At 29.9% G+C, this 14,152-nt stretch overlaps 1 protein-coding gene and 1 long non-coding RNA gene across 2 annotated transcripts; one reads left to right on the top strand and one right to left on the bottom strand.

The window, feature by feature from the left end:
* LOC111618515 lies at positions 1-717 on the top strand. The gene is made up of 3 exons (XR_002755585.1): positions 1-198; positions 285-560; positions 649-717. It is a non-coding gene; the product is annotated as an uncharacterized LOC111618515 (long non-coding RNA).
* Positions 718-1,222: 505 nt separating this feature from the next.
* LOC111618532 (nose resistant to fluoxetine protein 6-like) lies at positions 1,223-7,342 on the bottom strand. Its single transcript, XM_023360079.1, has 15 exons — positions 7,052-7,342; positions 6,099-6,265; positions 5,911-6,022; positions 5,329-5,425; positions 5,077-5,255; positions 4,807-4,983; positions 4,622-4,715; positions 3,898-3,987; positions 3,660-3,828; positions 2,786-2,865; positions 2,577-2,693; positions 2,356-2,488; positions 1,862-2,048; positions 1,649-1,791; positions 1,223-1,579 (listed from the first exon to the last, which is right to left on the bottom strand). The coding sequence occupies exons 1-15, from the start codon at positions 7,281-7,283 to the stop codon at positions 1,460-1,462; spliced, it is 2,097 nt and encodes a 698-aa protein (XP_023215847.1). The 5' UTR covers positions 7,284-7,342; the 3' UTR covers positions 1,223-1,459.
* Positions 7,343-14,152: the final 6,810 nt, after the last annotated feature.

Genomic DNA, 14,152 nt, shown 5'->3' on the forward strand with positions numbered 1-14,152 from the left:
TGTATTAGCGTAATTCCTTAAGAAATTGTTGCTATTGTTATATACAGAAGAAAGCATTGTTTTAAGTAAAAATACAAATAAATTATGGAAGTTTATGGAGTTTAAAACTTTTCAAGTGAAGATTGAACCACAGACCCGTAGCTAGAGGTAGAGTCAACCATTTATGAACCACTCCTGCTCATTCTGTAGTTTATAGAAGTAATTTTTTCTTTAAACCATCACGTATAGACTATCTTTTATACATAATTATCTATTTTAATTCAAACTTTTCTTCTGTTTTATAGAAGAAACAGTGGCTAATAAATTCTGCAAACCGTTCGAAGATTTTAAATAGAAATACTAGATAACGCTGATAAAAGCATTGTCTTCGTTTTATCATATAACAATAAGCTTATTTACTGTATGGACGTTGATCTGACTGACAAAATTAATCAAACTTTAATACTATCGTGACATTATTAACAACAGAATATGACGATTTGGTGACATTACATTAGTCCATTAAACGTGTTTAATCTAGATATAATAATCTATATATTTTAATATTCATATGGTCAAAGGTGACTTTCTTTTTTGCACAATTAAACCTTTTGATCTAGATTATAAAAACTAGATTAAGTTATATTCACTGAATGTTTTAATGTTTAGTTTAAATAACAATAGAAGATACATAGAAATTCTTTAGTTTTGTGGAGGAAATAAAGGTTCCAAAAGGATAAGCAGTTTCAATGCAATGAATGTTAAAGGTTAGCCTATATTAATGTTTAGTGAAATCGTTCGCTTTCATCCATATAAGTTCTTTGAAATAGTCGACAATTCGTTCTGCACGAATCAGTAACGGGTCACAGTGTTAAAAAATATGAGCTCATTTCTTTTACCCGGGGAGGTCGAATACGTTTACTTTACAGAAGTATTATTTGAACGTTATATGACCTAAAACCGAAAAGATTGTATTTAAATAGAACCGAACTTAACCTAGAAACAATAAAAGACTAGATGGAAGAATAGTTTTTTTAGAAATTAATAGTTTAAAATGTTCAAAATCTTAGGTTAAACAGTCCCCAAAGGGTGACACTTATAGTTGCTTTTACTATTCAAAAAAATATATTAAAAAAATGGTTATTTTATCCGGTTTATTTATCGAATATTACACGATACAAAACGTTTATTTGTATTAAAAAATAATCACTAATATGATCATCTTAATTTTTTTTTAAAAAAACGAAGACAAGACGTGACAAAAATACGAAAAAATTTAATTTTTCAAATAGACAATCTATAACAAAATGCAAAATATAAATACTGATTGGCAACATGTGAATTTTGTGCTATTTAAAAACATTATTTTATCGGTATAAACAGCGGCATTTTTAAATAAATTCTAAAGTATTCTCCATTGTTTCCAGAAAGTTGTGATGATCTTTGTTGTTGTTGTTTGAGGAAGAAAAAATCATCATCATCATCGTGATCTGTTGTGCAAAAATGTCTTCTCTAATCCTATGATCGGCGATTCGAATACAATTGACAAGAAGAATGACAAAAAATAAGTGAAGACTAGATTTCCAATTACAATATAAATCTGTTAAAATTTAAAAAAAAAATAAATTAATGTTTCATTTAAAATAATTTAAGTGATTAAAAAGTTTACCATAAAAGATACTGTAAAATCAAATGTAGTCTCTCTTGTGCTGTAAAATATCACCATTAATACGGGATGTATAAGATAGGCAGAATACGTCAAGCGACTGAAAGGTATCAACGCTTTCCACGATAAAAAGGTATTTACGAAACCTGAAATTAAATATTTATTAGTGAAAAAACCGAATAGTAATATTATTATACAGTGACACAAATAATCTACCTCCATATCCTGTCATGCAGGCAAATGTTATCCATGCTAAACCAATTCCCCATATCGTTCTCGCCAGGGCACCATACGCTGATGCTTCGTCCACAGTTGGTAAAATTCCCCTATTAGCGGGCCACATTGCGTAGATGATAAATAGCATTGTAGCTAACGTGACTAACCATCCGGTCATTACCCAATGCTGAAGAAGATTATGTATTTCAAATATTTCCTCTTATTACTATGTCTTAAAGTATTGATAATTTACCTTTGCTATTGTTATTGGTTCGTGTAAATCGTATAACATGTATCCGAGAAGAATCCCGACTAAATAAGGACCCATTCTACAATAAGGTTTTATATATACAGCTGCAAAATACTCGTTCATCAAATCTGTAGGACTAAATTTATATATATATTTTTTTTTCATTTATTAATAAGATATTTAGTTTTAAAGTAATGTTTATGATTAAACTAATTGATAATTTTCCAAATTTATTATATANTACCTTTGCTATTGTTATTGGTTCGTGTAAATCGTATAACATGTATCCGAGAAGAATCCCGACTAAATAAGGACCCATTCTACAATAAGGTTTTATATATACAGCTGCAAAATACTCGTTCATCAAATCTGTAGGACTAAATTTATATATATATTTTTAATATTACAGGAGAGAAAATTATGAATATTTATATAAAAAAAGAGGACAAAAAAGACAATACTTACACAATATTAGAGACATAGGGAATTGCTGGATAATTATGAGCCGCTGTTAAATACGCTGTTAGCCCTATTGTTACTGCGAAGAGTAGCGATATAACAGGTAATCCGTATTTCTTCCCTCTAAAAATTATATATTTTCGTCCAACGTTTTACAGGTTTTTTGTATCTATAATAATTCGCATTCAAATACAATCGCATTAATGTTTTCTTACCTGTGTAAGCTATATATTATAATAGGTGATATGATGAATAGTTGCATATCTACAGCTGAATACCATGTGTGTGAAAGGCACTGAAAAGGAAAGAAATCAGTTAAAAAGCTTAATTAATTAAAGAAGAAACTAAAATTTGTGAAATGTTTAACCACAAATAATAATAGAGAGAGGTTGCGGTCGACGTTTCCATCGGGAAAACGTACGTCGGACGTTCAGCGCCGCATTCCTGTAAGCCTAGAAGTTTGACAATGGCGTTTGGAACATCAATGGAATCATTCTCTACGTTCAAACTCCATTGTCAAACTTCTAGGTTTACAGGAATGCGGCGCTGAACGTCCAACGTACACGTCTTCCCTATGGAAACGTCGGCCGCAACCTCTCTAATAATAAAGATTATTTCCCTGAAAACAATTAATTGAAGAAATATGTTCCTCACTAGGCATTATTAAATCTTGTTCTAGCTTTGTACGATTAAAATCTTTTCTATTAATGTAAAAAAGTGCTTGAGTTCTTTCACATATTGCAGGACCTGCAAGTATAACCGTTGGTGTCTTCTGCAGCACGATCTGATCCTTGATTGATCGCCGAACGGGCGATCAATCAAGGAGTATAGCCAATAACTTATACAAAAAAAAAATCAATCTTCTACTATCTCTACGGACTAATGTGAACAGAACTCTTAAAACGGCAAATAGAAATAGACTAAGAACTCAGTAAGGAATGCTGTATTGAGGTTTTTAAATCGATCCGATTGCATTAGAAGAATAAACACTACGAAGTCGATTGTCCCGTTAAGGAGAGGTCGAAACAATAGTAGTGCATTTCATGTGTCCAAGTAATGTTACATATTAATAATGTTGCACGAACTCACCATATTTGTTGTATTGATAAAATTTTGCAAATAAATAAGATTCGTCCACCAATTTTCTTTGCACCACGTGTCGTAAACTGATGTATTTTCTAACCATCTCGGACCACTGGATATATATCTCAATATACACGCGCAGAAACCAATAATCGCCATCATTAAAGGAGTCATTCTATTGGAATACGACACTTTAGATTTATAAAATTAGATTTAAATTAAAAAAAAAAAAGTACACACTCACCTTATGTATCTATGAAAATAAAAGAGAAACACATTAAATTTCCCTGTTTTCTTTATGTTCTTTAAAGTGCAGTAAGCCATAAGAAATCCGCTAATAAAAGAGATAACACATTATGTTTTTTAATTAATAGTACATTTGTAACTATTAGAAGTTAATAAAAATCTTTAATAGCGAGATTCCTGCCGAAGTTTTCATTTCTAAAACGTGAACGTCGAACGTCAAGCGCTGCTTACAAGATAGCAGCACTCGACGTTCGACGTTCACGTTTTAGAGATGAAAACTTCGGCAGGAACCTCGCTAATGTTTCTGTTTAAAGTGCAACGAATAGTTTTAATAGTTCAAATAGCAATTTAAATTCTAGTCCAAAAATTATAATAATAATAATAGAAATAAATAACAAATACATCGTTTAATTTAATTATTTACGATGCATTTCAATATGTTTTTCACATTATTTCCGTTTACGGAATTTTACAGCCACGTTGTACTTTGGAATGAATATATTCTGATTCAAAACACCTATCACAATGCATTGGAATTATATAAACGAATAAGTACAGGTATTAAACAATGACTGTACTTATGCACTTGATTTTTCATTATAGAAATAAGTACAGTACATTTACGGTTCCGATTAAGGTACAAATTTCCTATCAGAAAAAACAGGTTTATTAACTGTATTTACGTGTTACAGCCTGAACAATTGAAGTAATAAAAAACTTACCTTAGAAATAAAAATGTGTCTACTGCAAATGTACCGTTAGCAAATATTTGACTGAAGAAATTAATGTTAATTGACGATTGACCGGGTAATTTTCCTAAAATTATATTAATAAAAAGATGTAAAAAAAACATATTAAAATGAGAGAAAGCATTTTAAATATTCATATATAGGCCTATATATCTTACGTAAGAATAGCCATTGCTCGGCGAATGAAAATGAATGACCGAAAATGATCCATATCATGCTGATAAATCTTATTCCATGTAATGCATCGATGGATCCTTTAACATAATTAACTTCTAGAATTTTTTTCCCGTTTGTCTTCATCGAGAAACATAGTAGTAGTTTCTCTATAAAAGAACCTATAATAATATATGTTAATCTATATAAAAATATAGGAAATTAATAATGATAAATTGTATTTTTAAAAAAAAAAAAAACCAACGTCTCCTCACATCTTTTCTTGGGTTCTCTCCTCTCGCATAAGATTTCGGAAGAAGCTGTGGTTACAGGAATTGTATCAGTGGAAGTTGCGGATTTTTTTAACGTCGATTCGTTGTAAACGAGCAAAGATTTTACAATTTCGTACAAAGTACCGATAAAAACTAACAGTATCATAAAGCTAAGAATAGTTCTGTAAATAAATAAATAAATTTATATATACGATTAATACGTAAATATCTTTAAAATACTCTTTAGAAGCTTACGTCATGGCGATTGCTGCTATGTCGTATCTGAAGAGATTTTCATTCGTATAACACGTTGATAATGTTACGTTTGCATCTTCAACAACTGTACGTGTGGCTAATTGAAAATAAAGTTCTTTATTAGATAAAACAATGACCTTTATTATATAGTGTCTTCAAGAGCTTCTTAAAATCTTATATTTGGGTTATCCATCTAAATGCAAGATTCGTTTAGAGCTTTATGAAACTCTTCAATTACTTCTTTATAATTTTCTTCAATCGGAATGTTTTTCGTGTGTTAAAATTTCTGTTAAAGCCTATCGCTTTAGAAGATCGAGTCTTAAAGACATTTATTTTCGGAATTTTATTAATGACCATCAGCAGAATCAATTAAATTTTATTAAGGATGAGTTAAAAAACAAATTACTTCAGTAGAATTTATAGGAAATTTCCTATATTTACTAACTTTTATCCTGCTCTAAACGAATTTTGTACGTAGAAGGATAACTCTTATTAATCAATGAAAAAAGGTGTGAAAATATATCCACACGTAAATAAAAGAAGGATCTTGTTTTAACTAATTCTTTTTTAATTTGCTCTTACCGTATCTTATTGCCATTTCCACATCCTTATCCGAACAAACGGAAGGAATGCAGACACCTACATAAGGCCTGGAATCTTTGACAATATTGAAAGGTTCGTCGGAATTTTTTTCCTAAAAAAAAACAAAATAATTAGTTTATCGTGAATAATTAACAATTAACGTAATAAATTCTTCATCACTTACTTACATTTAATTTATTTTCTGGTATAAATATCTCTGCAAGGCAGTATTTCCCTCCGAACTCAGAAGTTCGATTGGAAGATGTAAAAGTTTGGATACATTCGGTAAAAAAACCTGGCATGGTCGTACCAGATTCTAAAAATCCCGTGGACGGCTTCCCTGTGGCATCTATAACTATTAAAACACAAAAGAAAAACACATGAAGTTCATACTGTACAACGAAGCTGCACTTCCTTAAGGAAGTGCAGCTTCGTTGTACAGTATAAAAGCTTAATTTATAGCTGTATATACAGCTTACAAACTATTTATTTTTTAAAATTTAGTAGTTTAAATATTTACTTAAATATCCTTTAATTATATAAATGAATTAAAACACCTGTTATACAATAATTAATACCAGTACCTATCGACCTAAATTCTAACTTAAAAAAAAACATCCCTAGTTTTATAAAAAGACCTTGAATATAATTGAATTTATTATTAGAGATTAAATAAATTAACAAAATTTAATTCCTTAATCAACAAATTTCACATTTCCGTTCTTGAGGTGTTAGAATTTTAGTGTGTTCTCACATCCACCCCCCTCCCTTTTTTTTTCCTTCTTCTTCAAGGATATTGTTGAGGAAATAAAACGATCTTCCTCAAGGACGATTCTCGTTACGTAACGAACGTGTAGATAATTTGATTACGTACACACACACACACACGCTTTCCGAAAACAACTACAGATTCTTAATTTAGAACGGTACAATTCGACACTCGAGTAATTAACCTCGACGTTTATTCTACTCGAAAATTTGCATAATTTTTTGAGGGAGAAGTTAAGATAAATACTCGTTTGAAAAATATTTCCAACCGTCTTATCGTAGGAAAATACATAAGGAAGATAGAAAGAAAAGATAACATAATTTAAACACTACTATTATACGTTTAAATAAGAAAATTAACACTACTACTTACTTCTTAATGCCCATAGAGCACCCTTTTTAATTTCTCCTATTAGAAATGAAGTTGAATTTTTACACGCTTCGGATACTTGAAACGTAGTGTTTGTTATATTACCACTACTCAATACGCTTATCGTACGATCTAACACGAGAATAAGCGGTTTTGTATATTCCTGATAGGGAGCAGCTTGAACTGCCGCTACGAAACCGACAAGCGCTGCTACTACCAGCGACCACATCATCATCCCGACTGCACATCAGATACCAAGACGACGGAGTATTTATGCCTCCCACCTTAACATCATACGGACGAAGGTCATTTCATCATCCACGTGACGACTTTCCGCGATGATGATTACAAAGGGGCTGATTGGACATTCATTGGATTATGACGTCACACTCGTACTGTCTAACGTATGGAGCTACGTAAAGGTCGATACTCTCATCAAGGACGAATATGAGGTGGAAGAATATCGCACATTTTATCTAAAAATATTTTTATCCATTTTAAATATTAATTTTTNTGTGTTTCCCACGCCTGGTAAAAACGAAGAATGTGCACCCCTGAAGGTTTAGACATGACCCACCAGGTGTTTTGTGTTAAATCTGTACGGTATTTGTAGAAATTGGGAAATGTTTGGTAGGTTCAGTGACCGTTCAATCGCTTCTGGTGACAATAGGACACGATATGGGGAAAGAGGGTGAGGTGTCGAGAAGAAGACTGATGACCATCATCCATGTTGGATTGGTTCCTGGGAGAAAGTATGAGAAATCACTTTGTTGTTGTCAATGACTTCTATTATCAACTGGGAATGTTTTCCTTCTTTTCGAACCGTGTCTTAACTATTCAGTTCCTCGAGTCGTTGGCAAATTTTCAAGTTTTAATCTATTTTATTCCCCATTTCAGGTGTTTTCTAATGTTTCAATAAGAAAGAAAACAAAAAAAAGAAGCATAATAAATTATATTAATCAGGTCGAATGTTATAGAAATAAATAAATAATAAAGTAATTTTTACTTCTAAGAAAGATCTGTAAAGATTATTGAACCTCTCAGAAAGTTACTCTCTTACAATTCAAGGTAAACGAGACTGGTTTCTCTTAATATACACTACTCTCTCTCTCTCTCTCTCTTTCCATTGTTACTTTGTAGATGTCATTTACCTGATGCCAAAATTCACAGATTGAATTAACTCGGAAATCTGTAAAGTCATTGAAGTTTTGTGTAATGTCGTTGACATTTTATAAACTATAAACTACGATAATGTTTAAAAAAACAGTGTATTTTGATAATTAATTCAATGGTAAACGATAAAAAAACAATTGATAATTCCTTCCTGAGGTTAATGACGTTTTAATTATTGTCATATATTTATATTTTTATCTATTTAATTTTACTGTAGTGAGGCTTTTTAAACGTTCTTTATACTCTTTTATTGTTAAATAAAAAAATAATAACCACACCCAATTATCTTCGATGATTTAAGGTGTAAAAAAATCAATTTTTTTTTAATATTTATTTGTATAATATTTCTTAATAAGTAGTAGAATTTTATTCTTATCTCACGGTTGTGTTGTATCGGTTTATAATGTGGGTATAAACACTTTAATGTTGATATATAATAACACGGGCTTCGATTTCATTTAAACGAGCTTAAAGGGTTGCATAACTGTAACATGCAATATCCTTGACCTAGATCGATCTTTGATAAGTTTTTTTTTTTTTTTAAATACAATCTAATGGCTGAATTTAGAAGTTAGTAAAGAAACACCCCGGCTGTATAAACTAGTGTTTTAAATTATTATTATTTTTTTTTATAACGAAATTAATTAGTGTATACTTGTAAACAACATACAGAACACGTGTCGATGTTTAAAATTTTTATTTTATTACTTTGTTTAATCGTATAAATTGATAAAAATGTTATTATTATACAGTTATTTCCTTTCTTTTTTTCTATATATATTTAATAGAATGTGAGATAATAGGGATTCTTTGAGGGGTGATTAAAGACACTGATTTCGAAAAGGTGTCGACAAGCATATATATATATATATAGGCTTATAAAGTATACATTTAACTCTTGTTTTCTCTTGTTAACATTGAACTATTTTTGGAAATTTCAAAAAGATTCGTGGCTTTTTTTTCAGTGTTTAATACAGGAAATTGCGTTGTTTTCCTGTATGCAAATGTAATACGATGGTAAGAAAATGACATAAATTTTGACTACTTAAATATTTATCGTTTCCGGAATTGAATAAATTTCGTTATAAATGAGAATACAAATAAACAAAGTTGAATAATTACAAATTCTTATGTAATTTTTTACGTTGTTAAAATAAGAATTAAGGACAATCGATTACAAAAAAACTGCTACATCATATAACACCAGTACACGTGTCACTATTTTCTTTATTATTATTATTATTATTATTATTTTGTATCCTTGGCCCGTTTGAATACGTTCCATCTTTTAAAAAATAAATATTAAATTTGCTTCTAAATTAGGTTTTGTGTATATTTACCTATCAAAAAATTAGGTTAGAATAAGTAGCAAAGTTCAGAGTTTTATGTCAGAAGTAGTAAAAAAAAAGTGATAAGTACGACGTAGATTTCAGATTATATTAACAAACAGTTAATAATCATTGTTTATTGTTAAAGAGATTAGACAGAAAAGGAAGAAAGAAGAGGGAAGAAAAAACATAATAATAATAATAATAATAAAACACTGGAGAAGTTTAAAAATGGCATCGGTGTATGGCCCAGAAGAGCTACGAGTAGGGTTTATTGTAAAATGTCTTCGTGTGTTTCCCACGCCTGGTAAAAACGAAGAATGTGCACCCCTGAAGGTTTAGACATGACCCACCAGGTGTTTTGTGTTAAATCTGTACGGTATTTGTAGAAATTGGGAAATGTTTGGTAGGTTCAGTGACCGTTCAATCGCTTCTGGTGACAATAGGACACGATATGGGGAAAGAGGGTGAGGTGTCGAGAAGAAGACTGATGACCATCATCCATGTTGGATTGGTTCCTGGGAGAAAGTATGAGAAATCACTTTGTTGTTGTCAATGACTTCTATTATCAACTGGGAATGTTTTCCTTCTTTTCGAACCGTGTCTTAACTATTCAGTTCCTCGAGTCGTTGGCAAATTTTCAAGTTTTAATCTATTTTATTCCCCATTTCAGGTGTTTTCTAATGTTTCAATAAGAAAGAAAACAAAAAAAAGAAGCATAATAAATTATATTAATCAGGTCGAATGTTATAGAAATAAATAAATAATAAAGTAATTTTTACTTCTAAGAAAGATCTGTAAAGATTATTGAACCTTTATTAATTCTCGGAATATAAATACAAGTATATATATATTTTTTTTTCATTTATTAATAAGATATTTAGTTTTAAAGTAATGTTTATGATTAAACTAATTGATAATTTTCCAAATTTATTATATATTTTTCGATGATTAATTTTTTTAAAGTATTTTCCAGGCTCATAATTGCTTTTTCTATACCTCTCCTACCTTAATTCTATAGTAAAATCGTAAGGTATTTAATCAAATTTCCTATTAAAAAAAAGGGTGAAGAAGGATAAGAAAAGAGCTGGAAATATTAGCAATTAATTATGCAAATTATAAACACAAAAAACACCATCAAAATCATTAAAATTAGATGACCAAATTACCCATAAATCGGATGTATCCTATACAAATATATATCCTTTTGTGGGCCAGATTTGGCCCATTACTTTTGTATTCACTGCCCAATTTTATACACATTTTTCCCCCCTAAACTTGTATGATTATTTTTCACTGTAGAGTATATTTTGTAATAGAGTGACGTAAGAGAAAATGTTAGCAATTAGCATATACATTTGGATATTTGCCAGTCTGCAATTACAAGTTTTAAATTTTAAGTATTATTATTATTAAAGTAAAAGTTTGCCATTACGAAATTTAACTTAGACGTAACGTACTACTTTATTGTAAAAAAAACACCCCTTCCCTCTTTCATTTTTCTAGCCCTCAAGATTAAAGGTGAAACATTTTATTACCAGAAACAGAATTAGGGCGGTGGGTCTCTGGTACATGTCTAGATTTTGAAGCATTGGGGTCAGTGGCTCTCATTAAAGTACTGTATTTAATGATTGAAATTTGATTTGTATATATTTAGCATGGGACATTTAAAAAAAGTTAACAGAGATGTCAACACCGTAATAAAAAAAGAAACACGAGAAAGGAAATGGAAACGTGTTGCTGGAAATACTAAATTTTTAAGCTCTTATTATAGTTAAGTAAATGCTTCTTCCTTTCGGTACGATTGACTTTATGTGTTGTATACGTATAGTTCAATTGTGTTTGACACTACCTGTCGTCTTTCAACTTCTTCAGACGGTCGTCGACCGCCTCATCAGTTCATCCACACTATCGCAATTAGGACAAGGTCATACGTTCATGAACTGTCTACACGATATTCTGTCTCATTATCATTATTTTTTAATCCATTTTTTTAGTATAGATAAATAGGAAAAGCGCGTGGTAAAAAAAAAAAAGATAACTGTTTCTTAATACAATACATTTAAAAATCACCGTTTTACAGTTGGCATATTTAACGTTAGAGTCACCTTTAGGAACTGGTTTTTTTTTTGCACCGTTCACGTAAATGATGCAGTAAAATTATACGTGTTAATTCTTTTTTTGTATGTTTTTCATTTTCTAAAATCGGTGTTGTAACTTTTACTGTTAGAATATAATGTGTTATCTGAAATAGATCTACTTAATTAACTTATAACATTCAATGTAAATTGATAAGAAAGTGAAATCTTGCATTGGTATATCATTATCTTTTATTACGGAATAAAGGGTTTAATGACTGTTAAAAAAAAGAAAAGGTTTTGAATGTGGGTGTTGTTGACCAAAAATTCTTAAGACAACGACCTAATAATATGCAACGTCTGCAATTATCTTACGAGTGAATAGCCTCATCGGTTATAAACAGATTGCTGCGTCATTAACTATTAACACTTCGGCATGAGTCTTTTCTATAATTGTTTTATTTATTTTTACTTGTGTGAAATTTGTAGAATTTTCTCTCATTTTTTTTAATATTTTTCTAACGTAACTTTTGGTTAAATAAATAATTCCATATAAGACGATGTTACGTGTAATAAGGGTGATCGATGTTACGCAACGTTCGTGTAATGGTAACCCTGAAATTATGTCTAATAGGAAGAATACGTGTCTTATCATTCGTATATAACACACTATGATTTAACTAAACATTCATCAGATTACTTGAAACTCCTTTAATGTAATAATATCGAAGGGTACCACCCCCTTTAGTGTTTCATTAGCTTTAAATTACATATGAAAAATGGGTAATAGATTAGTTATAAATTATACAAATTATAATACGATTTATACTTGACCCGATTATAAAAGGAGGGTCAAGTATAATGAAGGATATTTTGAATTCATATAGGTTATAATATGTGTTCCACGCTTTCAGATACCAGTCGATCCCCCTATAACACCGTTGATTATTCCGTTTTATATGAATTCCGTATTGTACGAGTCACTTAGATTTTACAAATACGTGTGCCGGACTGTTAACTGCTCGCGTATTTGTTAAATCTAAGTGACTCGTACAACACGGAATTCATATAAAACAGAATAATCAACAGTGTTATGGGGGGGAGGAGTTCGACTGTATTAATTTCATTAAAATTTTGATTAGCCAAACTATAAGCATAAAATGAAGAAATTTAATTCATAACAGCGTGTTATTTACGTATTTTATTCAGCATATTCAGCATTTTTAGTCAAGGATAGATTCTACTTTAAGAGGGTTTACTTCAGGAATTTTTAAAGCAAAGCAGATTTTTTAAAACTACTTATACACACGTGTCCTTCGATATTAAATTTCGGGATCAATTATTATTATTATTATTAAATTTACGTATTAATAATTACTCTAAAACTTTCATCTGTATATTAAAAAAAAAGCATAGTTGATAAGCTGATAAACACAACTCTATTTAGATAGATAATTTTATTTATTTATTTATTTATTTTTATAGTTTTATATGAAAAAATTTGGCATTTGATAAGATATATTTCTAGAAAAATAACTGTTTAGTCTAATTTTTTTTAATAATCTAAAAGACAGTTTGTTATTACTATATTATCTATAACTAAAATATAATTTACAAAATACCCCTAACTACTTATTGAATTATATATTTTAATGGCGTATTGTACAATAGATATGAAGTAGAATATATAGGCCCTATATATAAATTGTTTACTTAATAGGATAAAGCAAAGCAACACATGGATCAATTGGGGTGCCACCCGGGTTGACTTTCTATGAGGAAACTTGGCCCCCGTTTAGGTGTTAGATACGTAAAGAAAAATCCGGAAAACACGTTAAAAACACTCATTTTCTGTTATATATTTAATTATTTCAAGAATAAAATTATCTGAATAATATAAAATACAGTCGACCCCTCTATAACACTGTTGATTTTTCCGTTTTATATGAATTCCATGTTGTACGAGTCACTTAGATTTTACAAATACGTGTGCCGAGCTTTGAACGGCTCACGTATTTGTAAAATCTAAGTGACTCGTACAACATGGAATTCATATAAAACGGAAAAATCAACAGTATTATAGGGTGGGTCGACTGTAAGCTCTATTCTAATTCATGTATCAGGATAGAGATTATGTAAGAAGTACTTTTATATATATGTTTTCCAGCTTAATTTATGATGTATTTTTAACGTTTTTACTCTTTATTATTCTTTTAAATTATATTAATTATTAATTATTTTAGATTTATAATGATATATTTTATTAAAATTATTATATAATTCGTAACTAAATAGCGCACGTCTGTGTATGTGTGCTACTTAGTTTATGCTATTGTTATGTGCTATTCTTAGTTTATGTGTATGTTATTCTAATTTATACCTTTTTTTTTAATCACGAATAAATTCTTTAATCGATATATTCAAATATCACTAGAAATTACATTAAATAATCTATACTTTTAATAGATTAGATAACATAAGAAGCAGTTATATATACAGTCGACCCCCCTATAACACTGTTGATA

The sequence above is a fragment of the Centruroides sculpturatus genome, unplaced genomic scaffold (assembly GCF_000671375.1).
Source record: "Centruroides sculpturatus isolate CEXI.00-Female unplaced genomic scaffold, Cexi_2.0 scaffold156, whole genome shotgun sequence".
Classification (NCBI taxonomy): Eukaryota; Metazoa; Arthropoda; class Arachnida; order Scorpiones; family Buthidae; genus Centruroides; species Centruroides sculpturatus.

What these genes read in the sequence shown, in the direction of transcription:
- LOC111618532 (XM_023360079.1), bottom strand. Translation starts at nt 7,283, where the DNA reads ATGATGATGTGGTCGCTGGTAGTAGCAGCGCTTGTCGGTTTCGTAGCG. An exon ending in GAGAGAACCCAAGAAAAGAT is followed by an intron (nt 4,984 to 5,076) that starts GTGAGGAGACGT and finishes ATATTATTATAG; the next exon opens with GTTCTTTTATAGAGAAACTA. An exon ending in CCCTATGTCTCTAATATTGT is followed by an intron (nt 2,489 to 2,576) that starts GTAAGTATTGTC and finishes ATATAAATTTAG; the next exon opens with TCCTACAGATTTGATGAACG.